Source organism: Scardinius erythrophthalmus, assembly GCF_964197995.2.
Source record: "Scardinius erythrophthalmus genome assembly, chromosome: 4".
In the NCBI taxonomy this organism is placed as follows: Eukaryota; Metazoa; Chordata; class Actinopteri; order Cypriniformes; family Leuciscidae; genus Scardinius; species Scardinius erythrophthalmus.
Window position 1 is genome coordinate 11903393 of NC_138224.1, and position 26371 is coordinate 11929763.

At 39.0% G+C, this 26371-nt stretch overlaps 1 protein-coding gene across 1 annotated transcript in view; it reads right to left on the reverse strand.

The window, feature by feature from the left end:
- plxna4 (plexin A4) overlaps nt 1-26371 on the reverse strand; it is a 205986-nt gene that overhangs the window by 67124 nt on the left and 112491 nt on the right. Inside the window, exons 4-5 of the mRNA XM_081363538.1 lie at nt 21349-21480; nt 7697-7797 (exon numbers count right to left, since the gene is read on the reverse strand). Of these exons, the coding sequence (XP_081219664.1) occupies nt 7697-7797; nt 21349-21480 (233 nt within the window). The remainder of the gene's footprint in view (nt 1-7696; nt 7798-21348; nt 21481-26371) is intronic.

A 26371-nucleotide genomic window follows, 5' to 3' on the forward strand; every position in this document is an offset into this window, starting at 1 on the left:
TACGACAAACACAGGACTGTCTGTCTTTTTGTATCCTATACTGTGCTGGTTCCAAACTGTACACCGGCCGCAGTGAACACAATGTTCTTTCCATAAATCACCATTATAGACCATTCAAACACATGGACATTCATGAAAAGAAAATAAATTTAGAAGCACATTTTACAGCAGTTTTTTAGTTGCTATATCACACTGTGACAGTAACTTTTTAAAGGAGTTTTAACTTCTTAATTTGAGGTGTACTGAGGCCCAGCATGATCGGCCAGTTTTTGGAAGTAACTAGCTAAAAGTAGCAATGCTACTAACTTAACACATTTTCAGTAGCTTAGATGTTATTTAAAATAATCCAGTTTTTCCCAACAAGTTAGTTTTTCCAATGAGTAGCAGGTTAGCATACTAAAATGTGCTCAACTTATTTTAATGATTTGGTTAGAACGTTTGATTTAAATAAATGGATATAAAAAGGTAACACTTTATTTTAGTGTCTTTATTACACATCACATGAACTTACTGTATTAACGACAGTAAATTATGCATATTACATGCAACTAACCCTAAATCAAACCCTAATCCTAACCCTAGTAAGTATATGTTGTTAATCACTATTACTCAGTAAATAAATGTATAATTACACTGTAACAAGGACACCTTAAAATAAAGTTGTTGTTTTTTCATTTCAAATCCACTTTTTGTTTTCATGGAAGGTCAATAATGCAGTTTTTTTATGACGACGTTTGATACATAATGACAGAATTTTCATTTTTGATTTAACTTTCCTATTTCCTGTCTTTTCAATCACTGCCTGTGCACTCTCTCACTTTCTCTCTCAGGTGTGTCTGTCTCCATGTCAAGTTCACGCTCTGTCACACCAGGACAGGCCACCCCTCTTGCTGTCTTCTACACCCTCTCCCCTTTGCATTCTCTCTCTCTCTGTCTCCTGCTCTTTCTCTGGTGACAGCAAGGTGACAGTGAGGGATAGGTTGAGTCGTGTAGGACTGCCTGCTTTCCGAGAGATCTCATGACAGCAGTGAGGGTGTCTGTAGTTCTGTCCTGATGCTTCCGTCACTTTTGGAGCATGTTCCTTTCCCTCAGCCAGCCGCAAACTCCTCCCAGGCTCTTCAGAAACTCAACGCCAGGGGCGATAGAGCCGGTCCTGCTCCCCTGGGGAGACACCATTCTTCACTGGGCACAGAGGGGGCTGTGCGTGTTTTGGGTCCAAAACAACCCAGGACTGACTTGACGCTTACAATTCTTTCAATACACGCCAAGGTTACATTGCACCTGCTGATAGTACCACTGGATGTGCTGTCTACATCACTTTAGAAATACCACATGCAAAAGTGCTGTTAGTATGAGAAAAATAAATAATCTCTTGTGTTTCAGGTCAATTAGACCCACAAAACATTTTGAGACAGAAATACTGGTTAACCAACAGTAGAACAGGGGTGCCCAATCCTGTTCCTGGAGATCTGCCTTCCTGCAAAGTTCAGCTCCATCCCTGATCAAACACAACTGAACCAGCTACAGTAATTAAGATCTTCAGGAGCACTTGATAATTGCAGACAGGTGTGCAGGAAAAGGACTGGATATGAACTCCGTAGGTAGGCAGAGGCAAATTTTCAACATTCTGAGGTAATGTGGAATGTGGGTATGGAATTTCTATTACAATTGTGATCTCATTTTGACCCACAAGTTTCATAATAGATTCATATATTTATCATATATATGTCTCATAATAATACTAATAATAAATCAGTCAGTTTTTCAGCTACCCTCTGAAGGTATTTACATTTTATGCATTTAGCAGAAGCTTTTCTTTGAAGCAATGTATGCTGCCTTGGATGCGTAAATATTTATTAGCTCATGCATGTCAATTTTGCTGGGAATTAAACCCATGATCTTGCCGTTGTTAGTGCCATACTCTAACATAATTATACAGAGAATTGCACAAATTTACAACATAATACAAGGGTTAAAACAACGATAAAAAATAAGCTCAAAGATGAACTATGACATCTTTCAGCAAGACATCATTAAAGAGTTTCAGCATCACGACAAAGTTAAAGAATTTCACCACGCCATCCTTTCCTGTGACAGACTTCTGCACAGACAATAACACTGTCCTTGGAAAGACAATGATAGCTGCTTCTCTCATCTCACATTAGAACAGAAAGCTGGGGAAGGTCCTGCTGGCGCTGGGGAGAGGCTCTTCTAGTGGCATAAACAAAGCCTTAGCATTAAACACACACACACACACACACACACACACACACACACACACACACACACACACACACACACACACACACACACACAGTACAGCGGATCAAAGAGAACTGCTTTAAAACTTCTCCCAGTGCAGCCACACAAACACAAGTTCTGGACGAGAAGGTAAAGCATTTCACAACGGTCCCTGGCTATATACGAGTTCAGATGTCAGGGAGAATCAACGCTGACCAATTACATGCCAAAACTGATAGAACCCTAAGCTTCAGCTAAAAAAAAAAAAACACAAAAAACACAAAAACAAACAAAAAAAAAAACAAAAAAAACACACTAGTTACCTGTGGATGCAATCTGTAAAGTTTGTCTCGGAAGGACACATGATCATTACAGTTTTAAATAATTATCTCGTCTCTCATAAAGCCACAGTAACAGGCTGTCAAAGATAGACATATTGATATTCTTCATTTGCCTCCAAATAATATCCATTTCATACCCATCCTAATAAAGATACATAAAGATATTATAATGGAGTGTAAATTTGCATCTTTGTCAATCAGCTGCAATCTCTGCCTGTCAGACTTCTTCGGAAAGAGAGACAGAAATATGACAGCCTTATTTTCTCTGTCTTAATTATGATTTACAGCCTATCCGTCGCCACGTCATTCCAAACCATCACAGTCGCTGCTCATTTACACCCTGTGCAAAATGATTGTCTGCGAAACATTCTGGCAATGTTTCCACGACATTTGTAAAGCAGTCAGGGGAGTTATTCATTGCAGCCCTCGGGAACTAGTGTGATCGTCGAGGATGGATGTAATGTTGTTAAATTGTGGTGAACACATTTTCCACTCAATCTGGGATTATACAATTAAATGAATACTATAGGCTTTAGATAGACAGAATGTAAATGTCCTTTATTCACAAAATACTATGCTGATTATAACGGCACTTTTTCTTTTTAAATAAACTGAATGTTTATTTTTTACTTTTTTTCACTAATTAATTTATAGTTACACAAAATCAATAAATAGTGTAAAAATGCACAAATTTAGTTTGGGTCTGGGAGATATATGTATCTCCGCACATTTTAATTGTCTTTTCTCACATAAAAAACCCACTTCTTAAACATGAACAAATCATCCTTTTCAAGTCAAAGGGGCAGAGAGGGATCAGATGGATAAAAATGAAAGCTTAACAAGTAAACAAGCCGCTTCATAAATTACACATCTGAACATTTAAACTTCAGGAGCACCCTCCCCCCTCTCCCAGAGTTATTGATTTTTGCCTCTCTGGTCCTGTTTTCCAAGACTAACAGACTTCTCTGGAGATCTTTTGGGTAAACAGGAGTCTGGAGCAGGCGGCTTTGCTCCTGTGTTGACAGCGAGAGAGGAGGTTATCTGAAGGTTGATTGGGAACAACAACTTGCAGAGAGGCTCTTAAACTAAGCAGCAACTCACAGATATCTTTCTGTTCTCTCATGCTATTCAATCAGACAGGTCTCAAAGCTGTAAAATATATTTTAAAGGTGTTGTTGTTGCCTCAGGTTTGCAGGCTTACACCTCTCACATTTAAATGACAGATGCAATGAGGCTTCAGCAAAGGCTTGTGAGTCAATTCGTTGCAACCCTTGTGTTTAAACTTTCAAGAAATAGTTTACACTGTTCACTAAGACCAGTAAAAGGTCTGTAGAAAAAATAAACTCAAAGGTCTGAGGGGTTGCATGGTGATTCAGTCTACAAACTGAAGGTCAGAGCCAAGAATCCTGAAATTGAGTTAATGCATTGTTAATTTAGTGTCACACAATCTCCCCAAGTGGTTTACACACACACATACCCTATCAAATGGACCCCCCTGACCCTTAACCCCTCTGCTCCATTTTCTCCATGATCAATAGTAGTGTGGGTCGAACAAATAAGCCCAGCCATCCATCCATCCCTTCAGAGTGTTGTTTTCCTTCTCTCTCTGGTGATTGTGTGGAACTCTGTTGACTTTTGCATCTCTCTGGAGGACAGGAGTGATCCGTCTCATCACAGAGTTCAGCTCTCCAGCAGTCTAGATTACTATATTTATGCTCTGCTGGCCAACATACTGACCTCACTTAACACAAAACAGCCCTCCGCTGCTTTGTGCCATTAGACTATTTTATACAATATGATGTGTTAGAACAGTCATGAGAGATTCATAGACAGGAAAGAGAGCTAACGACTTCCTTGTGGGATTTGAACAAACCTCTAACCCTAGTGTTAAACTGATGCCCCAGTGGTTTTGCTACAGACATGTATGATACCTCCAATCTCCTGTTTCTAAGCAAACTTACTTGAATTTGGTGCTTGACGACTATTTATGTTAGATTGTAGTTTTTCTTCTTCTTTTGCTTCATCTGACGTGGCAAAGCCACACAAAAACTTTTAAGAGTGTTTTTCTTCCCATAAATAGCCAGATATTACTCTACATTTTGCTTTCTTGAAATCCATGGGTAACTATGGTAACTGGGATTTTCTCCATAGAGGAAGAGTAATTGTATGAATTAGCAGAGACAGTTACAGTCTACTAAGATGAGCTAAATTAGCCAATTATTAATATTAATTATAATTCTTAATGAAAACATTTAAATAATAATTTTTGCTGTGCCTTCCCTGATATGCCTTGTACTTTTAGTTACGCAGACAAAAGTAAATAATAAAGCTCAGTTCGGGTAGAAATATCATTAAGGTGACAGCTGCTTTTATGTCCTTTCTAACATCTTGAAAAACATTAATGGCAATTAGAGACGTTTTTCACTTATTTTCCAGTTTCCGGGCATGAACTTTAAACAGCTCACAACTCACAAAAGTTCTTAATTTATCGAAAGGAAGAACCAGTGTTACTTTAGCATTATTAAAATGCCACTATTGTTGTATTTATTAATAGGTTGAATTAGCTATTTTTTTTAGCTTTTTTTTTTTTTTTCATTTTAGTTTAAGTCTGAGTAATTTCAGACAGAGATAGATAGACAGATAGGCAGACAGACCTGGATTGCCGTCCATCTGTAATGTGTGTGCATGCTCTCAAACTAAAATGAACAGGGTGACAGTGCAGTCCATCTGATCTCTGCACTTTTCTATTGATCAGTTTACAAAGACTTTCATCTCTCATTAAAAAGACCACAATACAGTCACTATGACAGAGAATCTCTTTGTGGCATATCAGTGTTAAGATATGCTGCTTTAACCATCTTTACCAATGAAAAACAGGTAGATTACAGGAGACAAATACAGGGAGTGCTGACAAGAGTCAAGCCTGGCATGAGAGAGCCTTCACTTGGCAGGACTCATGTTACAGGGACCCTGGTTAAGTATGCAGGGGAGGAGAGGATGGGAAAGGTAAACTCCAGGGCAATCAATCAGCCGGGGACCCGGGGAGGCCAGGTCGGATTGCCTGACTCTATCAGAGAGCGGTGCTGTTCACTTTCTCTGGGCATAAGGCCATGAGAAAAGAGGAGAAAGAGAGAGAGGACAGAGTGCTATAAGAAAGTAACGAAAAACACAGAAGAGGTGAATGGGATAGTGATGCATAACGTGAAAAATGCAGTGAAAGACAAAGAAGTCCAAAATAAGTAGTGACACAGCCCTGAATGGAACCGAGGGCTTGCCTCTGCAGATGCAGCAATACATGTTGTGTTGCCAACCAACGTAAAGACCTCCTGCGAGAGCTGGCCCTTCTATCACCTGAGGCTAAACAACAAACTGCTGCTGTTTTTATTAGCATTGTGTCTCGTGTACACTTGACACTGTTTCTGCTGCCAGAGGACAGAGAGAAATGACAGAGTGAAGGAGAGAAAGAGCCAGCTCTCTCTCACTGCACAGTTTTCAGTCACAAATGACCTCTTTCCTTCATGGACAATCATAGCCGGTTGATCAGCCTGTAGCTATGGTATGAATACAGGACGTGATCTGAAACTCTTCTTAAGCCATTGCCAAAGTGTTCTTTGAACACTGCAATGGACATACAAATTGCTCCATGATGTCTGTAAAAAAAACATAATTCAACAAGAATAAATAAATGAAAAAAAATATACAATATACTCCATTTCCTTCAACACCACATACCTACATTCATTGCACCTGTTGGTTACCAGTCTTATATAAATGTATATAAAACGCATAAATGATGCATTTAAAAAATAATGATCAAAAACTTATTGCTAAACAAATAGCTAAACGGCTAAAATGACTTAATGGCTATATAAATAAATGGCTAATAAAAAATAATAATTATGTGATTTAAATAAAATGAACAAATTGCTAAAAATGCAAACAGCTAGAAAATGCTAAATGGATAAATACAATAAAATTATTTATATAAAACAATAAAATAATTTAAACAAACTGCTAAAAAAAAAAAAATAATAATAATAATAAATAAAGCGCTAACATGTTCACAACAAAAATTACAAAGTGGCTCAATTCACCTGTGTTCATTCTATGAACATCAGCTGGATCAGGAAGTGCTTGAGAGCTGGTGTTCAGCAGCAAAGCTCAAGACTGAAACTATCAAACATCTCAGGGGGAAAGGATATATGCACAGGCCATTTGACCACCGTTCTCACTGACCTGCGCTAAAGCAGCTCTCACTTTTACAAAAGCAAGAGGAAGCAAGAGAGAATGAGAGCGAGAAGGTGAGAGACAGATGAGTGTGAGATTTTAAGCATGCGCGACCTTGGGCAGCCATGTGGCAAACGCCATGCCCATGGCCCCTGTCGAGTCTAGTGCACTCAAAAGCCCTGAGAGAGATAGAGAGCGATGGGCCCAGGATCTCTACATAGCTCTTTACTTCCCCTCACTCTCTGCACTTAAGAGGGTAACGTTGCTCTTGGTCTGAAACACTGCAAATGTCCGCCAGACCTTCTCTGGCCCTGTCGCTCCTTAGTGGCACGGGCGATGTGATGTTTTAAGAACTAGACATTGTTGAATATAGAGCTGAGTGAAAGACTGAGATAGCCATGCCACACACAGACTACCCGCGCAAACACACTCCTCTGGGGTCCTCAAAAGAATCCAATTTTCAATTTACAGTGGAGTGGGAAATGTGGTCATCCCTTGAGAGCCTGAAGCATCCATCACCCTCACGTTGTTCACAGTGGATGGAAAGTTGGGCTATCTATGAGTATGTGTGATTATGTGTATCCATGTGTGTGCACGTGTCTGAGATCCATTAGTGGGAAATGTGTGATTGGTGGTAAAGAAAGCTGTTTCCAAACTCTAATGCCACACAATTACTTGAAAGCAAATTACTTGAATTACTCTAAATGAGAACATGTTTATTTAAAGTAAATAAACTATTATCAAAAAAGTATCAAAACCTTAAATCTTGTCCTATTTAATTACTTTAACCAACATCTAGTACACATTCTCCATTTCTATAATCCCCAGGGAGTTTGTCTGCATTTAGGTGTGCAGGACAGAGTGTTTGGCAGGAGGGTTGTACTCACATGCTATGGAGGACACACCAGCCACAGTGAGGATCTCCAGAACCCAGACACTCGTTGCAGGACGAATACTGCTCGCAGGCCTCCACTGGGACATGGGTCAGCTGGAGACAGACAAAGAGAGGTTAGGTTAGGTGTGGAGTGAGACTTTGATTCATTCATGGCTCTCGTAAGTTGTTCACACTGACTACAACATTAAAGGTGGACTCAACTCAACTGTCTCATCTGCAAAGGTTCATACTGTCAAATCTCATTGAAAACGAACACCTTCTGGTCACTCACTGAAATGTATGAATTGAATAACTTTGCCCAGGGTTTTACTTCATGTTCATTAGGAAAATATATTCTGCTGAGCTTTAAAAAAATATATATATATATATATTTTTTTTTTTCATCATAAAACTGATAACAGCTTAAACTTTAATACAAACTGTAAGCAGAAAGACTGAAAAGAAAACCCCCAAAATAATTAGAAGACACATGCAACCATTCGATAAACATGGCGTTTTGTCACACAGCAGGAAAAGGATGTGCCAAGAGAGCTCATCCTGGGATGTCAACTCCAGCTAAAGCATCTAACCATTTACAGCCAATTAACACTTGAGAACTGGAGAGGCGCTGTGGCACCGATGGGAAACATACCGAACTGAGTCGAACCGAGGGAGAGATCTGCACTGAAATACACATAGTACGTAAGAGCAGTGAAGGCGAGGACCCTCTGCCATCCCTGTCTCCATGGCTACGGCCCGGAGCCCTCAGCTTTCTTTTGCTTTGATTGATAACTTGTCACTGGTGGATGACTACTGTCAATCACAGCTTAGATGACAGCTGATAGGTCCAGAGCGGTCAAGCTGGGTGAATGACAGATGACATTACTGGCCTCACCACAGTGGTGTTTTTATTTTTTAAAGAAATGGGCCTTTTGCCCCCATTTCAATCAGGCTTGAGAGTGAGACTGCGTTTTCAGATTTGACTATAACATTTGTAAGAGCCGAATGACCAGTCGCAGTGAATCATGGCTCATATTTAAGTGTGTCGCTCTTGTTCTGGTGTCAGCACTTATCCATCAGAGTGTAGCTGCGTCAAACTATCTCTCTTTCTGGAACATTCTTACAGATATCTCAGCGACATTTATGTGAAATGATTTATGATACAGAAATACTAAATTAAGACCGTCATAATGCCTATTTGGGTGGTAACCATTTTGAGAGGTGATGTGAGGTCATTTCAGCCTTCACAGGGCGATTTTGTCAATGTTTTTTAGAAACTACCCAGGAGAAATTTCCAGACCGAATTATCTACTGCTTTTTTTACAGAAAGCACCTGATGTAATTGAATGTTCCAACTGAAAATCTCTTTTGACCACTGCAAAGTGCCGTGGCCACTCATGAGAATTTGGGTATTTGGCACAATGGAAATAAATTACATGAATAAAATTACACCTCGCCACAGAGACTGGGAGCTTGGAAAATCTTTTTTTTTTTTTTTATCCTATTGGGCACACAGTCAAAATGGGCAATCTTGAAAGGGTTTGTTAAACAACAAAACTCCCCTGTGAATTAAAGGGATAGTTCACCTAAATAAAAAATTGTGTCATAAATTACTCAACCTCATATTGTTCCAAATAAGACTTTAGTTTAAAGTATGTGAATAAAAGCCAAAATATTAAATCTGATCATTATATAAAGCCATCGTGTCTCTTCAGAAGACTTGGATTAATCTACTCCATTCATATTGAATACATTTACAGTGTCTCTATGACAATTTGAATGCATACAATTTTTGATGGAATAAACTTTCAATGTAGAAACAAAGGTCTTTTTGGTTTCATTAAAAACATCTTCATTTGTGTTTTGAATATGAACGAGAGTCTTACAGGTTTGGAACAACATTAGGGTAAATAATTGATGAAAGAATTTTCATTTGAGGGTGAACTATTCCTTTAATTGGCAGACAAAAGCATGAGTTGAATGTAAACGTTTTCATCCTGAAAAATATTTATTAAAAATCATCCTAGAAATTACATCACGTTATGTTCTGTTACAAAAAGAGATTAAACATTAATAAAAGGTGTGTTAGCTTTAAACAGGACTTTTTAGACTCATTTCGTTAAAAAAACAAGATGATGTGAAATCTCTCTCAATAGGCTCTGCAGTCTAAAAGCCCATTAGAACTGTATCTAATGTTGCCCTCTGATTTCTCCATCCCAGAGGCTTTTGCAAAAATATTCTGACTGGGATTTACAGTAAATATCAGAGACTTTTCCAAAAGAAAGAAAATGCAGTCCTCTGAATGGCTTTTAAAGGTATAGTTACATTTACAGCTATTAGAGAAAGATAAAGAGCATAAAAGAAGAAAGCAGGGGGTGAAAAAGAGAGACCATGGAGGTTGCGACTGAAAGAGGGCATCCTTTGGAAGAGTGCTCCAGATGGCTCGATCTCGCTGCTGCATCTGTGGTTCTAAATCCAGGAGAAAAGTCATTTCTCTCTTGTCACGCACACACGATGCCTGTCAGCTGGTCTCGGTGCCGCCACAAAGCCCCCCGTCACTCCCCGGCTGCACACCTGAATTTTCTTCCTCCATTTCACAGCTATGAAGAGGTAAATTATCAGGCATTGTGATAGAGCGCCTGCCCTAGCATAGGGGGCCTGAGAGACTTGCAGGTTAGGCCTTAGTGAGCAGAGAGGGAGATTGACTCTCATTACCTTTAGAAAATGATAAGGGTTTAGGAGCCGACCGTGAAATTCTCCCCTCTGATACGACAGGTTTCCTTCCTATTTATGAAAGAGCTTGTTGCGCTGTGGAAATGTCTGTCTCATGCTCTCTGTATGTGAAATCACAGATTGTGAAGGCAGGAGCTTTCACAAAGCATCAGATCTGTATGCAACAGGCACACATGACCGATATAAATCTCTGAAATTAATAAGAGAGCAACCCACAGATGAAATTTATAATCTCATGTGTGAATATGGATGTGTGTGTGTGTGTGTGTTCATACATACTTCAGTCAGCTAGGCATAAACCCCATCATCACATGTTGTGAACAGCAGGCTATTTTTAGGGCAGAAGCAGAGCCATCTGTCCACACACCTCTCTTTTAATAATAATACTTGATAATATGAGATTTTTACATTCTGAAGAATAGTGTCTGCCTGTGCAAAACCTGCCTTGCATCGTCAACAGAATTGCATGCTTTCAAATAGGTTTTCGAACACCCAACTTCAACTGGTTAAAGTATTTTAGCATAGAAAAAAGTGAGCATGCAACATTTTTGATCACCCTCTTATTTCCATAATTTTTTTGTTCCGTCTCAACTACATAATCCAACAGGTTCTCACTCCCAACTAGTCACAAGTTTACGCTTGGTCAGGACCCCTCACCATCACTTTTCAACAAACAGGGTACATTTTTCCATGCGTGTGAGAAGGTGTTGCAATATCACTAAAAGTGCAAAAGCCAAAATAACTACATTCAATTATTTTTGTATTTCAACAATGGTTATCATCATCATTACTATTATTAATAATAAATTAGGCTACTCTTATTTAACAGTTTTTAGTGAATCAAAAACACTGTTTACCGATTTACAAACAAATGATTCATTTGAGCCAGTCCTATTAATGAATCATGCAAAAAGACTCATGTGTTAAAAAAATTGCAATTAAACTACATACAGTAGTTTGGGCCCTGTTGCTAATTTTGTTAATGTTTTTGTAATGTTTTGTAAAGTTCCCTTTAAAATGTACTGCATTTGCAAGAATATGTAGACAAAATACACTATATATCTATAATAAATATATCCAAATGAATCGGAATCAAATCAATTCAAAACCTAATCAAAAAATCAAAATCAAATACTTTAATATGCCACGCACTTTCTGTTAGATGCAGTGAGTGAGTCTATGAATAGCGCACTCCACTGGTGTAGAGTGGATATGCGATCTCTGCCGTAGCTACAGTAATACATGACTGTGAATTCTGCATTTTGTCTCAGTGGCCCACAACAGAGCGCACTTTAACACACTCCCCATGGCGATAGACAGAGACAACAGGAGGAGGAAGAAGACAAATGTGTCCAGAAAGAGGACTTCCCGCTGCCCTCTCGAGCTGGAAAAGGAGTGGCGCCGACTCAGGAATCTCATTATGTCGTAAATCCGTTAGATTATTAGTCATTTATCTGAGAGCTCTGTAAGAGGATAGAGACCAGCAGATAATGAGGCAAACTGACAAATGACACTGCCCAACAGATTAATGCAGCCAAAAACTAGCTGCGTACGGAGGCAGCAATTTAAGGCATCATACGTAGGCTCGCTCTAAATGCTTTTAAAAGTGAGTCTGTGTGTGTATGCGCGTAAACACTACTATAAGAGCTTTCACAATACTAGTGTTGCTTTCGTCAACAAAATTATGACTAAATATCGTCGTCAACGAACCTTTATCACGTGACGAAAACAAGACGAGACGCAGCGTAAATGCTGGTCATGTGACGATAACTATAATTAAATGTATAATGCAATATTGTTGACGAATAAAAACGAGACTAAATGTGGTTTACAAAATAAAAACTATGCTAAAATGTCTCTTCATTTTCGTTGACTAAAACGAGATGAGACGAAATGACGTTATTTCGTCTTGTTTAGTCGCATTATTATCATTTTGCAGTATTTCTGTTTCCCGTGTCTCACTTCAGGGGCTGCATCAGGTCGCACTGCGCAGACGCAGGCGACGTCACTTCCTCAAGCCCCACTCGCAGCATTATTTAGAAGATGCAGCTGCGGTGAGCAGAGGTGTCAAAAGTATTCACATTCATTACTCAGGTAGAAGTATAGATACTAGGGTTTAAAAAGACCTCTGTAGAAGTTGAAGTATCAACACAAGCTTTTTACTCAAGTAAAAGTATAACAAATAAATATTTCAAAACTACTTAAAGTATAAAAGTAATGTAAGGAAAAAAATCTCTCTCTCTCTCTCTCTCTCTCTCTCAGCATTGCGATTGCAAAGCAAAACGTTGCGAAGTTTTGTCAGCATTGCGATTCTCTTTGTACACATATACACTCTTTAATAGACGTAATTCACTTTTAAGCACAATTTAAACAACATATTATTTAATGCACTACTTCTATCTAGATTTATAAGCAAGTGGTAAAATATTTAGCCATGCAGTTATATTAAAATCGCAAACATTTTAAATTAAAACTTAAAATTGACAAAAACAGCCAACTCTCACACCTTTTCTTTTGCATTTAAATTTTAATACAATAAATCTTGGATGTCACAAAGAACTTGTTTTTCAACCTCCACGAATGAGACGAGTGTTACTTTTCTGTTCGCTATTTTTGCTATTTTTCCATAGTGGTACACTATATTGACTGGGTTAAATAGAACTGCATTACTAAAAAGAGACTAAAACTAGACTAAATGTCATCAGTTTTCGTCGACTAAAACTAGACGAAAATAGTCATGGATAATTCTGACTAAAATAAGACTAAAATGCAAAGAATTTATGGTCGACTGAACCTTGACTAGACTAAAAAGAGTATGAATGTGACTAAAACTAATAAAAATTAAAATGACAACTTGACACAAAGACTAGACTAAAACTAAAAATAAAACAAGCCGCCAAAAAACAACACTACACAATACTTGTGACACTCCACCTAACTGTTTTCTGCTTGTCTATAGACCTTATGTAGCCTCGCCCCTTTTCAGCGCTGCGCTCGTTGTCTTTTGACTTCCGGTCTGTATTTTCACAGGGATTTTGCGTGTTTATTAATGAACGGCTTGTTTTAAAATCTTCCCGATCGACTGACATTTGTTAAGTCGTCTGCTTTAAACATTACAATCCTCATGATAACTTTCGTTAACTTTACATTAAGTAAATCCACTTCAAAAGCGAATTACTCCTGGACAGCAGCGCCATAGAAATATACAGAGCGACCACAAAAACGGAAGTTCAAAGACAATATTCTAAAGATGGCGGCGCCCTCGTTTCTCTGGCGCATAAGGTCTATAGATTGAATGTCAAATCAAAAGCAGACTCCTCATCACCTATTTTGTAATACCTGGTCATCAAGCCTACTTTAATTACCCGACTAATCTAATCAAACAAAGTCCTCTTCCATTTCTTTCTCCCTATATGAAAACCATCTGTAAATCCCACAGACCTGACTGACTGGCAGAGTTCCTCAGTCATGGAGGAGCGGAGCTGTGGTTTATTATGGAGTCTAATCCACTGGGCTCATCTGTAGCTCAAGGTTCCTCTGCTGGCATTAACAAACTTCCTCTGACTCACCATTTCTTGCATAAAGAGAGATGACTATCTAATTAGCATTTAAGTTTAAGGTATGTTTAAACAATCAAACCGAACGTTTGAACTCACCTAAAACAGCTACGTTGGACACCAGATATGAGAAATAGCATACAAGACAATGTATATTTAATAGTGGTGAAATTTTTAATAACCGTGTTAATGAAAATATACAATTGTAGAAAGTTTTCTGTGAGTGTTAGGATTATAGTTAGGGATGGAAAATGTCATCTCATAATACAAAACAATGGAATTCTCCATTATGATCAAAAACAAACATGTGCGAGTGTGTGAGAGACAGTCGCCCTTATCAGCGGCATAATGTTGTGTTTTCAAGAACCAATGAGTCACAGAATCAACAGGCTTCAGGGAAGAAGTGACATTTGTTGTCATGTGACAACAATATCTGACATACAACACACTAAGCTCTACCCAGCCAATTACCTGCTGATCAAACATTAGCTGAGCTTCAGCCAATCACAAAGAAGCTATATTTTTGCACGAGAGCATAAAATAAAATAAAAAGGAATAAAAATTTCAAGCATGTCAAACACAAAAACTGCAGCTAACACCAACACAACTACACACTCATATTTAAATGAAATCTTCCCTCCGACACACTAACACAACCACACATGTAAAGACACAAGTATCCCTCTCTTTCTGTATTTGCCCATTTTTGGATGTTTAACCACCAGTGAAGCAGAAGACAGATGACAACATCTCATCATAACTGATTTATGAAATGAATCCATCAATGTCCATGTTAAATGAATCTCACTGGTAACGCACGCGCACACACACACACACACACACACACACACACACACACACACACACACACACACACACACACACACACACACACACACACACACACACACACACACACACACACACACACACACACACACACACACACACACACAGCCTGGCTGACGAGAAATTTCATTGTGATTTGGGCATCAGAGGGGGTCATGAAAAGTGCATACGTGTATAGAGTGCTTGTCAGTGGAAGATGAACGCTGGTAATATGAGTTGCAATGTTCTCCTCTCTCATAGTAACAAACACAGCAGCAGCACTGAGCTGCTGCCAACTTAATTACCATGTCTCATTAACATGCCTCACGTGTCAAATATAAAAAAATAAAAATAAATAAACCACATCTCAATCCATTTTAATGTTGCATATACAGACAGACACTAACACATTTATATTTACATCATTGTGAGAATCTTCTACTGTCATGTATTGTTCATAAAGTAATTGATCCGATGTTGGATCGCTTTGTGTTCATACTGTTCTGGAAGTCAAGAATGGTCTACTTGTGGTCATTTCTTTATATTAAATTATAATATAAAGTAAAATCTAATTTTATAGATTTATTTTTAAATAAATCACCTTTAAATGAAGCTGATTACTAGACTAACCATAACCCTTCTGATAGTACACTATTCAGTCCCATCAGCTGCACTTCTTTCTATATTCCTGGAGATATTTGGTTGAAATCTGACATGCATCCATCCCCAGAACCGCAGCAGATGCTCAGGTCTGGTAGCTGGTCATAGTCATGGTTAAACAGGCTGTGCCCTTCCATGCCCTAGGGGCTTCGCAGACGGAAAATACAATTATGTGCGCTGTGAACCCAGCCACTCTGTGTGCTAACTGGATTTACATTCAGGCCTTGATACTGCACTCCCGGCCGTCACACAAACATATCAGAGCTGATTCTGTCCAGACGACATCATTAGGCCTACAGGCACCAAAACCAAGAGCCACATCACTAAACGCACTATAGAAAACAGATCAGAGTAACCACACACACACACACACACACAAACACACACACACACACACACACACACACAAACACACACACACACACACACACACACACACACACACACACACACACACACACACACAAAAATGCTGAACTAACAACACTGACTTTCCCTCTCACCTTTTATTGCTCTTTCCTCTAAACAGGGACATATTCTAATCTTTTATTGTGTTTAAAGGTCAAGTTGGTGATTTTTGTGCTATTTGCTGAAATAACTGTTTTCTGAACACTCCTCGTCTTCCATTGGTCAGCCTAACTCCAAAAGACAGTATAGCTACACATACTTGTTGCATGTGTTATTCTATAATATGTATGTGCTTGCAACCTGGCATTTGTGTGTCCATTTGAAACTCCTTTAATCACAATCAGCATTTCAGGAGAAATGCCTTTGTTCTCGATGACTAAAATTCCCCGAAAGTTTGCCAAAAGCATCCAGACATCCTGAGTACTTCTTTTCACTCAAACACAATGGGCTGCAGTCTAAGTAGGCCACTGCAATAACACAACGAAACGTTCTCAAGATCCGGATTTCACAACGGGGGATTGGCAGAGAACGTTGCATATGGGACCGCCGTTAAATGGCAGCTCGTAATTGAAATTAAAGGTCGTCTTTATTAAACCTGTTCTGATGAGGTGGCAGATGCCTTATCCCACCTATGAATGCCCAGAGCTGATCTGCAGTGAAAGAGTTTGACTTTGAGCTGTTTGGCTGGTGTGAGACACACTTAAATTATTAACACTTACACTACCTGCAGTTTCAACTTGCCCTACATGAATTATGAATATGCTGCAAGCATGAGAGTGTATAGAAGCCACTGTTCTCCAGCCTGCTTTGTGACATAGCTGTAATAAAAAACACACAGAGACAAAAAATCTATTTAATTTCCCTGAAAACAGGGAAACCGAATATCAATTCTTCAGATTTAAACGAAGCCATTGAAGCAACAATTGTCTTAAATTGCGGACAGAGCGTTCAGGGTAGGACAAAGCCCTGGCGTACGTGCTCACCTCCGACGGGTTTTGCACAAAAGACAGATCCGGTGTAAAATGACAGTAAACTGCAAGAGAGAAGAACACAACTTCCATTTGGATGGTACTTAGACAACAAAAGGCTTTAATGTGCCAAGACCAGCAATTTGTGTAACTCCATTGAGCTCTGAACCACACTGTCATTCGTTTAATGCAGTAGGAACTATAGCTGAGGCCTCTGTCATTAACACACACAGCTGTCCCTCTGACCACACACACACGTCTGACGCTGACATTGTCTAAAGTTACAATAAAAACACTTAGCCCTAGAAGAAAGGATGACAAATGTGGACAAAAAGCCAAGCACAATAATTAGCTGTAAGCTCTGATAACTGTAATCTGCATCACTCTCAACAGACAGTCTGGCCCCTTTCCTTAAAAAGACATTTATCTTGCTGTTTAAAATGATACAGGAAAGTAGCCAGATTTAATTAGAGGGATAATCAGGGGATTAATTAGAAAGAGAAAGTAAGAGAGGGAGAGAGAAAGAGACAGAGAGAGAAGGAAGCAAAAAAAAAAGTGATCAGCAAAGGTAGAAGTTGCTCTATCGTTAAAATTAAGTCACCTTATAATTTACAGTAAAAAAGTAACGGTCCAACGTTGGTTCTAATCGGTTCTAATTCATTAAAAAAAAATATATATTATCTATCCAATGACAATAAGTGTGTCACCTTTCTGCATTAATTAATTATGTCTCTTTTTAGTTCAAAGATTATAATTGAAAGAATATAATTTCCAACCATTTTTTCGAAAGTGCCGTACTTAATGCACCACTTTTGTCAGTAATTTTGAATTTTTTCATTATGTCGTCAGAAGCCTCAATAGTATCCAACAGTGCCCGCCCACTTTTATTCGGTGGCCTTGGTTTCGGAAGTATTTTTGACATAGATATTTTTATAAAGTCTCTGTTAAAGCATTATAAACCATGAATCATCCCAAACCAGAATATGTTCATTATGTACTATATGTACTGTAGAACTACCATTTAATTTTTTTTGGCAAAATATACATACTGTACATACAAATATATTTAAGAAGTTAGAGAGCGTATAGGGAGAAGCCGTTACATCATTTGCAGTGCTTCATGGGAGTGGGTGGGCGCTAAAGAGTTATTTTGGCATTATGTGCTTTCAATTCTATGACTGGTGGAGATTTCTTTGTAAATAATGGATTATAATTCCTGGTGAAAAACTATATTACCCAAATTTGAAATTACTAACTGTTGACTGTGGCATATAAAGACCGCCATATAGAATTAGGGGCCAGGGTCAAAGATGACTTAACATAAGATCTTAAAATAAAAACATTTTACAGTAGTGGACTTCATGTATCAGACGGCTCATACAGTATAACCTCAACAGGCCTGGTTTCATGAGAACCGTGATCAGTGCTGTACTCACAGCTGACCTCAGCAATGACTCCGTAAGGGGCACTATGGGCTCTCGAACCCGGCAAAACTTGAGCTCTGTTCAACCAATCGGCCTTAACCACACAGATAACCCAGACCATCTCAGCTCCCAAACACTATCATTCCCTGCCTCTTAATCCCTCACATTCCCTCCATCTATCTCTTTCACTCTGTCTTTAAGGCTGGACCAGCAGGAGATTATCGACCTACTGTCCTTATTTTTCCTGCTCCGCTCTCCCGCTGGGAATTTATATGACAGCGTGTGCTCATGATTGTTCTAGTATACACTAAATCTGGGATGTAGGCAGTAAATACAGGGAAAAAAATCATGTTCCAGTTTACTAAACCTATTATTTTTCTTTAACATTTTTAATACAAAAAGAGCAGTCACAGGTGTATCATGCTGAACATCCAAGCAGCCCCCAAGCTTTACTATTACACAGAGACCACAGGACCGCCTCACAAATGTAATACACACAGACACACAAAAAATAATAATAATGAAAAAAAAAACAGTATACAGTGAAAGTGTATGTGTATGTGTGAAAGAGTTTAATGTAGACTAGACAAGGTTAAATGTTTTAAGTGGTGAAGGTTGTGTGTGTGTGTGTGTGTGTGTGTGTGTGTGTGTGTGTGTGTGTGTGTGTGTGTGTGTGTGTGTGTGTGTGTGTGTGTGTGTGTGTGTGTGTGTGTGTGTGTGTGTGTGTGTGTGTGTGTGTGTGTGTGCGCGCGCGCGCGCAAGAGTAGAGCAGATGCACTAGGCTCGACCACAAAAACAGTCATGAGAATTTCTGCATTTTGTTATCAGTCATAAATATTAATGCGGAGATCTCAACCACAGAGCTAGAGACAAACTGTGAGAGTGGGATAGACAGACAGACAGAGACTAAGACAAAGAAGCAAGCCAGAAAAATGGCATGTCTCTGTTATTCACAGCAAAACAAACGGAAGTATAAACACAGAAATGAGTCTGAGTGAGATCTGTGCAAATATATTAAAAACTATCAAAGCATTAAAGCAGTTCACTGAAAAATTCAGTGAAAGTTTCAGTAGAATTATTCAAACAGACAACCCGTGAGTCTTTCTGTGATTCACACTGTTTATGTCCAGCCACGAGTATAACACAATTTTGGCATTATTATATTTCACATTCATTCAACAACTCAGGTGAAATATAATTTGGTTTGCTGTAGTGCTGTAGATTCAGCAGTGCTAGTGCTAGTGATGCATGAAGCATTGTGTTACATCATAGATCATTAAATTTTAAAGCAAACTAGAAAAAATCTTTCAGTGTGCACGTGTGTACATGTGTGCTGGAGGGGGGAAAGATATACAGGTGGGATGAGAGAATGCATGTTCACTAAATAGCTTCTAAATATATGCATGATTCCCCAGTAGATGTGATCCCCTGATGTTTGGGACTAAACAGAAACCAGACGACAACTCTCTAACTGGGCTAATAGGCTAATTGCAACAGGGTGAGATTATTCACTGGCAGAACACCACAGGTCCAGCTCTGGTATTTATTCACGTCAAAGAAAACACCATCTTTCATTTCCCATAAGACTTGAGTAGATGATCATGGCCTAGTTTTAAACCAGACTTTCAACTTGTCTTAAATTATGTTTACAGCATAGCTAAAGTTGGTGAGAGTGACCAAAACTGCCTGGATTCTAGTTTAACATCTGAATTGAAATCATTAAGATGTAGGAAATATTGTGTTCTTGTGTAAGAGTCAAGGTGAGGTCACTTAGCAAAAAAGGTCTATTGTCAATAGTGTAGCCATGTGTGAAGAACAGCTCACACAGAAGTCACTTTCTCGTTTACAGTTTTCGGGTTTACCCATTTTCTGTTGGTCAGTTTGTAAAATCTGTGTGATCAACTTGAATCAGTATCAAAAATCTGCATTGGGAAATATTTTGCCATGAACTAAAAAATCCTGATCACGTGGATTCCAATTAAAGAGCGAAATCCAGTCAGAGCAAAGGTAAATGTGACCTTCAGCTGTAAACAGGCAGTGTGTCCAAACACAATTTCTAAAACTATCCAGTAGTAACTTTTGCAGACTAGGCAATTTACAAGTTGTGTCCAGCCAATGTGATTGACTAGCTCTACCTGAGCTGTGCCTCAAATCCCAGGATGCCGTCGTCCACTGACCCTCACTGCTAGTGAAGTGGATTTTACTGAATGAGATTTCAGATTTATTGCCATTGCTATAAATCGTGACATTGCCTGACCATCCGCTTTCAGGCGAGAGTGTGACATTACAGAAGCAGTGTATTGAAGTAAAAGGATTTGTGGGTAAAAATGTCAGCTTGAATTTGCCTTGATATTCAAACTAACTATTGGGATTCTTTAACCGTTTGTAAGTATGTGTGTGTGTGTAAGAGAGAGAGAACTGAAAGCCTTAAATCCAGGTGATGAGTGCAGACAAGAGTGTTCGGGGTAATATAAAAGAATGGAGAACACCTCATCTAGGGGTCAGAGGTCAAAGGTTAAAACACCTAATTGTCACATTAAGACCAATTTAAGTGTTATCTTGATTCATGCAGCAGACATGATAAAAAGTGTAGGACTGTGTAGGACCTGGACATAGGTGGCATAAAACGCTATATTGGCTAATTCGAAAAGCATTATTTATGTCACAAGAAAAGCCCTGATGACAGGTTATCTGAGTTGGGATGTTTTTACAGCACTAAGTGCATGCAGTGTTTTTCTGAATTTCGACATTTACAAGCTTCAGTAGTGCTAAAGATATCAGGGACAGAGCCAAATCTCCTCCATTACACCGATTGGGCCATTTTGAGCAGGCATATACTAATGTGTAAATTGTGTGTGTATTTTTGACACAGTGAGTGAAAATTTAATCCACTAAACCATCACCTGTCACTTTTTATAATATGAAATGTCCTATCTTCTCTTTGGCTGTCCAAGCGCACCTCTCAGGCTGTAATTACAGTAAGTGAAACCCACAAATTCTGGCATAATTTTATCGCTCACTCTTTCCCAGATTACATGTGCTGCGTAAATCCTGATGCATTCTGGGCAAATGGTAGCAGTGACTCACCTGTGACTCTGACATCACATACACGAAGTGCTGATCGGCAGAGAAAGCCATGTCTCTCAGGATCGGCCCATTGTCGACCACCTGGATGGTTTCGTACTGCAAAGCACCATAGGTAGGACCATCTACCCGAATCTGAAAGGAGAGAGAATAAAGACACTGTGTTACTCGACCATTTATACGTTAGTAACATGTGAAAGAGACAGAGGCTGTGTCCAAAATCACACCCATACCCTTATATAGACCACTATTTGAGGGGACAGCTATTTGTAGTGGAGTCCGAAACCAAAGTGGACGTTATCAAGTGCACTCATTAAATCCCACAATGCAACAGAATAACAAGTATACAACCGATGTACGCCCGACGGCTAGAAAATACCCATAATGCACTGTGAGAGTCATGCATCGAATGAATTCCCACGTCTGACCAGAAGATGGTGTCCGCAGCTGAATCATCCATCCATCCACTTTCCAAACCGCTGGTCTAATGTGGCTACAGCATAAAATCATATAGGTATAAATTCCATTTTAATTGATTATTTAATAGTTAATTAAGGTTATACATGCTAGTTTCCATGACAGAGTTCAAGATACTGTAAATCTTTTCATTACTACTGGAGCTGCCAGTTTGCTAAGTTTCAAATGATCATTTAACAGCAAGCATAAACTATTTAAAAGAGGCAGTCCTTCCGGCGCACTCACTCACTCGGTTCGAATTCACTCGACTATATTAGTGAAGTAATGTAAGGAATGGTGATTTTGAACACAACCAGAGTAAAGCAGAGGGGAAGGGAAAAGAGTTGTTAAGTTGTTAGACATCTGTAGGCGACGTTACGTGCCATAAATTGCAGGTTCAGCAGAGAGCTGTAACATTCTCACACAGTTGGACTGCAGTGATGGAGGTCTCACGACTATATCTGAACATCTGTTGTTGCTGACGCAAAAGTGCGCACTCACACTCTGTTCTGGTCTAGATATAACCCTAGCCTCCCTCCAGACTACATCTTCCAACCAAACACAGTCACTAAAGGGCCCTGTGAGAACTAAAGTCTTTATACCTGCTATTACACATTACAATACACCTGATAACCCATTACGAAAGAATGAATGAGCTATTTCCCTTCCCTTTTTGACACTAAACAGTTTAGGAGGTATCATGTCCATTCCTATCTGAATAAACCGTTTTATCTCTGTGTTTATGGCCTGGACTCCCATCAGGCCGCCAGTCCTGTCAACCTAAGATCATCTTACCACAAGAGACGTATAAAATAATTTTGTGGCACCACTTCAAAAAGTCCCTCCCTGAGTCTCTGTAAAGTTTAAGTGTTCCCTTTGGCTTTGCATTCACTTTCTCTGGGGCTTCTTGTACTGTATGCTGAGGGTCACAAACAAAAAGGAAAAAAGTGCTAGAACAAAAGAAGAGAACAGAAGGGAAAGGGGCGAAAGAAAGCAAAAACCCTTCACACGAGGCAAAGCCTTATTCAGCAAGAAGGTTATCTAATCTCTCCAATCGAGGGCTGGTTAATTTGGCAGGGATTGGGTTTCGGCCAGGAAGGGCTGCAGTGTTTGGGATGGCAGCGTGTGGACAGTGGAAGAATGAACTGTAGGAGGGCTTGCGAAGCCCCGGTCGAGCCCCGAGAGAGATACATGGAGTGGTCCGACAGATCACTGGAGGGATGGCCATTATCATAACCGTAGATAAACAAATTAGCCCAAGGGGATGACTATTAGCATGTCTGTTAGCTTTAGCACGGAGGAATAATAGGAGAGTATCTGATCACAGATAGAGTAAGAAAAAAAGAAAAAAGAAGAAGCTAAATCAACATGTTAATATACATAAAATACACAAGACAACAGAGCGACACCGGACTATTAGAGGCCCTCAAGCAGCAGTCCATTAGTCCTAAAGTACATCAGTTTTTCTTAATGTATTAGCAATATTTTATTTTATGATTATAAACTGCTGAATTCCTAAGCCTTGAACAAAACAATATACTTTTCTCCCTTTCATTTCAATATCAATAAAGTGGATTATATTCTTTAAATCCTGATTGGATTACACCACTAATCTGTGAATCACACAATCATTTAGATTTAATTCCAGTTCAAAGCCATGGCTCTGACACCATTTATACAGTTGTTGTTATCTCACCCTCAATTTCACACTTTCTGTGTGTTTGTACAAAAAAAACTTAAAAAAAATTAAACTTCTATAATGCATTACCATTACAATTTGTTGCAGACTGTCTTAAAATATAAGAACTCTTTAATTTTGGATAGAAGTAAGCCTGCACATTTCTGCTCCATGCATTGTGCTCTGTGGGATCTCAGGTACACACTAACCACTGCAGTGTCTCAAAACATCCCCCTAGTGGCCATGGACTGTAAAAACAGTGGCCAGTCATGTGAGACAATATGTGGGGTTACAAAATAAATGATAGTGATTAAATGTGGTCAAGGTTAAATTACAAAGAACATTGATGGTTAACAGCTATTTTTCCGAATTTACATCAAGGTCACTCGATTATGCATGATAAAAGTGCTTTTAGTATTATATATATTTTTTTTTTTCAGTATATGAATGAAAAAGGATGATGAAGTTAATATCACAGCATTGCTCATTTGTAACACTTGATATAGATCAGAGGTTAAAGCATCACACTGTCATAGGGCAGTGTAGTAGAGAATGGCAGGCTAGTTAAGATCAGCCAAGCGAACAGCAAACAGAAGGAGAGGTGATGAAGGAGGCCATAACCACAGGAGCTCTGCAGCTTCATAATGTGGGCAGGACTCTACCCAGCATCCATGGAAACGGCAATTTCCTCTGGTTCAAAACAACTTCATCTTAAGCCCTGGTATCAGGCCAGTGATATGACTAGAGATTAAGACTGATGGTGTAGTAGACTATATTCTCAAAAACTGTGGGATGAATTCACTAAAACAGTTGGAGACTATTAGGTGTGGTATCCCAAAACTGTGTCTTATTCACTGAAGAGCCTTACTTTATATATATATATATATATATAAAACAATAACTATAACTATAACTATATATATATATATATATATATATATATATATATATATATATATATATAGGCTATATATTCTTTATATACTACTAATATATAGCCTATATATATATATATATATATATATATATATATATATATATATATATATATATATATATATATATATATATATATATATATATATATATATATATATATATACATACAGTGAGGAAAATAAGTATTTGAACACCCTGCTATTTTGCAAGTTCTCCCACTTGGAAATCATGGAGGGGTCTGAAATTGTCATCGTAGGTGCATGTCCACTGTGAGAGACATAATCTAAAAAAAAATATCCAGAAATCACAATATATGATTTTTTAACTATTTATTTGTATGATACAGCTGCAAATAAGTATTTGAACACCTGTCTATCAGCTAGAATTCTGACCCTCAAAGACCTGTTAGTCTGCCTTTAAAATGTCCACCTCCACTCCATTTATTATCCTAAATTAGATGCACCTGTTTAAGGTCGTTAGCTGCATAAAGACACCTGTCCACCCCATACAATCAGTAAGAATCCAACTACTAACATGGCCAAGACCAAAGAGCTGTCCAAAGACACTAGAGACAAAATTGTACACCTCCACAAGGCTGGAAAGGGCTACGGGGAAATTGCCAAGCAGCTTGGTGAAAAAGGGTCCACTGTTGGAGCAATAATTAGAAAATGGAAGAAGCTAAACATGACTGTCAATCTCCCTCGGACTGGGGCTCCATGCAAGATCTCACCTCGTGGGGTCTCAATGATCCTAAGAAAGGTGAGAAATCAGCCCAGAACTACACGGGAGGAGCTGGTCAATGACCTGAAAAGAGCTGGGACCACCGTTTCCAAGGTTACTGTTGGTAATACACTAAGACGTCATGGTTTGAAATCATGCATGGCACGGAAGGTTCCCCTACTTAAACCAGAACATGTCAAGGCCCGTCTTAAGTTTGCAAATGACCATTTGGATGATCATGGGAGAAAGTCATGTGGTCAGATGAGACCAAAATAGAACTTTTTGGTCATAATTCCACTAAACGTGTTTGGAGGAAGAAGAATGATGAGTACCATCCCAAGAACACCATCCCTACTGTGAAGCATGGGGGTGGTAGCATCATGCTTTGGGGGTGTTTTTCTGCACATGGGACAGGGCGACTGCACTGTATTAAGGAGAGGATGACCGGGGCCATGTATTGCGAGATTTTGGGGAACAACCTCCTTCCCTCAGTTAGAGCATTGAAGATGGGTCGAGGCTGGGTCTTCCAACATGACAATGACCCGAAGCCCACAGCCAGGATAACCAAGGAGTGGCTCTGTAAGAAGCATATCAAGGTTCTGGCGTGGCCTAGCCAGTCTCCAGACCTAAACCCAATAGAGAATCTTTGGAGGGAGCTAAAACTCCGTGTTTCTCAGCGACAGCCCAGAAACCTGACTGATCTAGAGAAGATCTGTGTGGAGGAGTGGGCCAAAATCCCTCCTGCAGTGTGTGCACACCTGGTGAAAAACTACAGGAAACGTTTGACCTCTGTAATTGCAAACAAAGGCTACTGTACCAAATATTAACATTGATTTTCTCAGGTGTTCAAATACTTATTTGCAGCTGTATCACACAAATAAATACTTAAAAAATCATACATTGTGATTTCTGGATTTTTTTTAGATTATGTCTCTCACAGTGGACATGCACCTACAATGACAATTTCAGACCCCTCCATGATTTCTAAGTGGGAGAACTTGCAAAATAGCAGGGTGTTCAAATACTTATTTTCCTCACTGTATATATATATATATATATATATATATATATAACTGCCTGCCTACAAAAATTCAGGAGCATTTATTTATTGATTTGAATGGAAATATTTTCCATTGTGGTACATTTCAATGCAAAGTATAAACACATCATACAATCCCCACTCAATCAAACTCCTTTCAATCGGCACTCCTGTGCACTCCGACTAGTGATGGC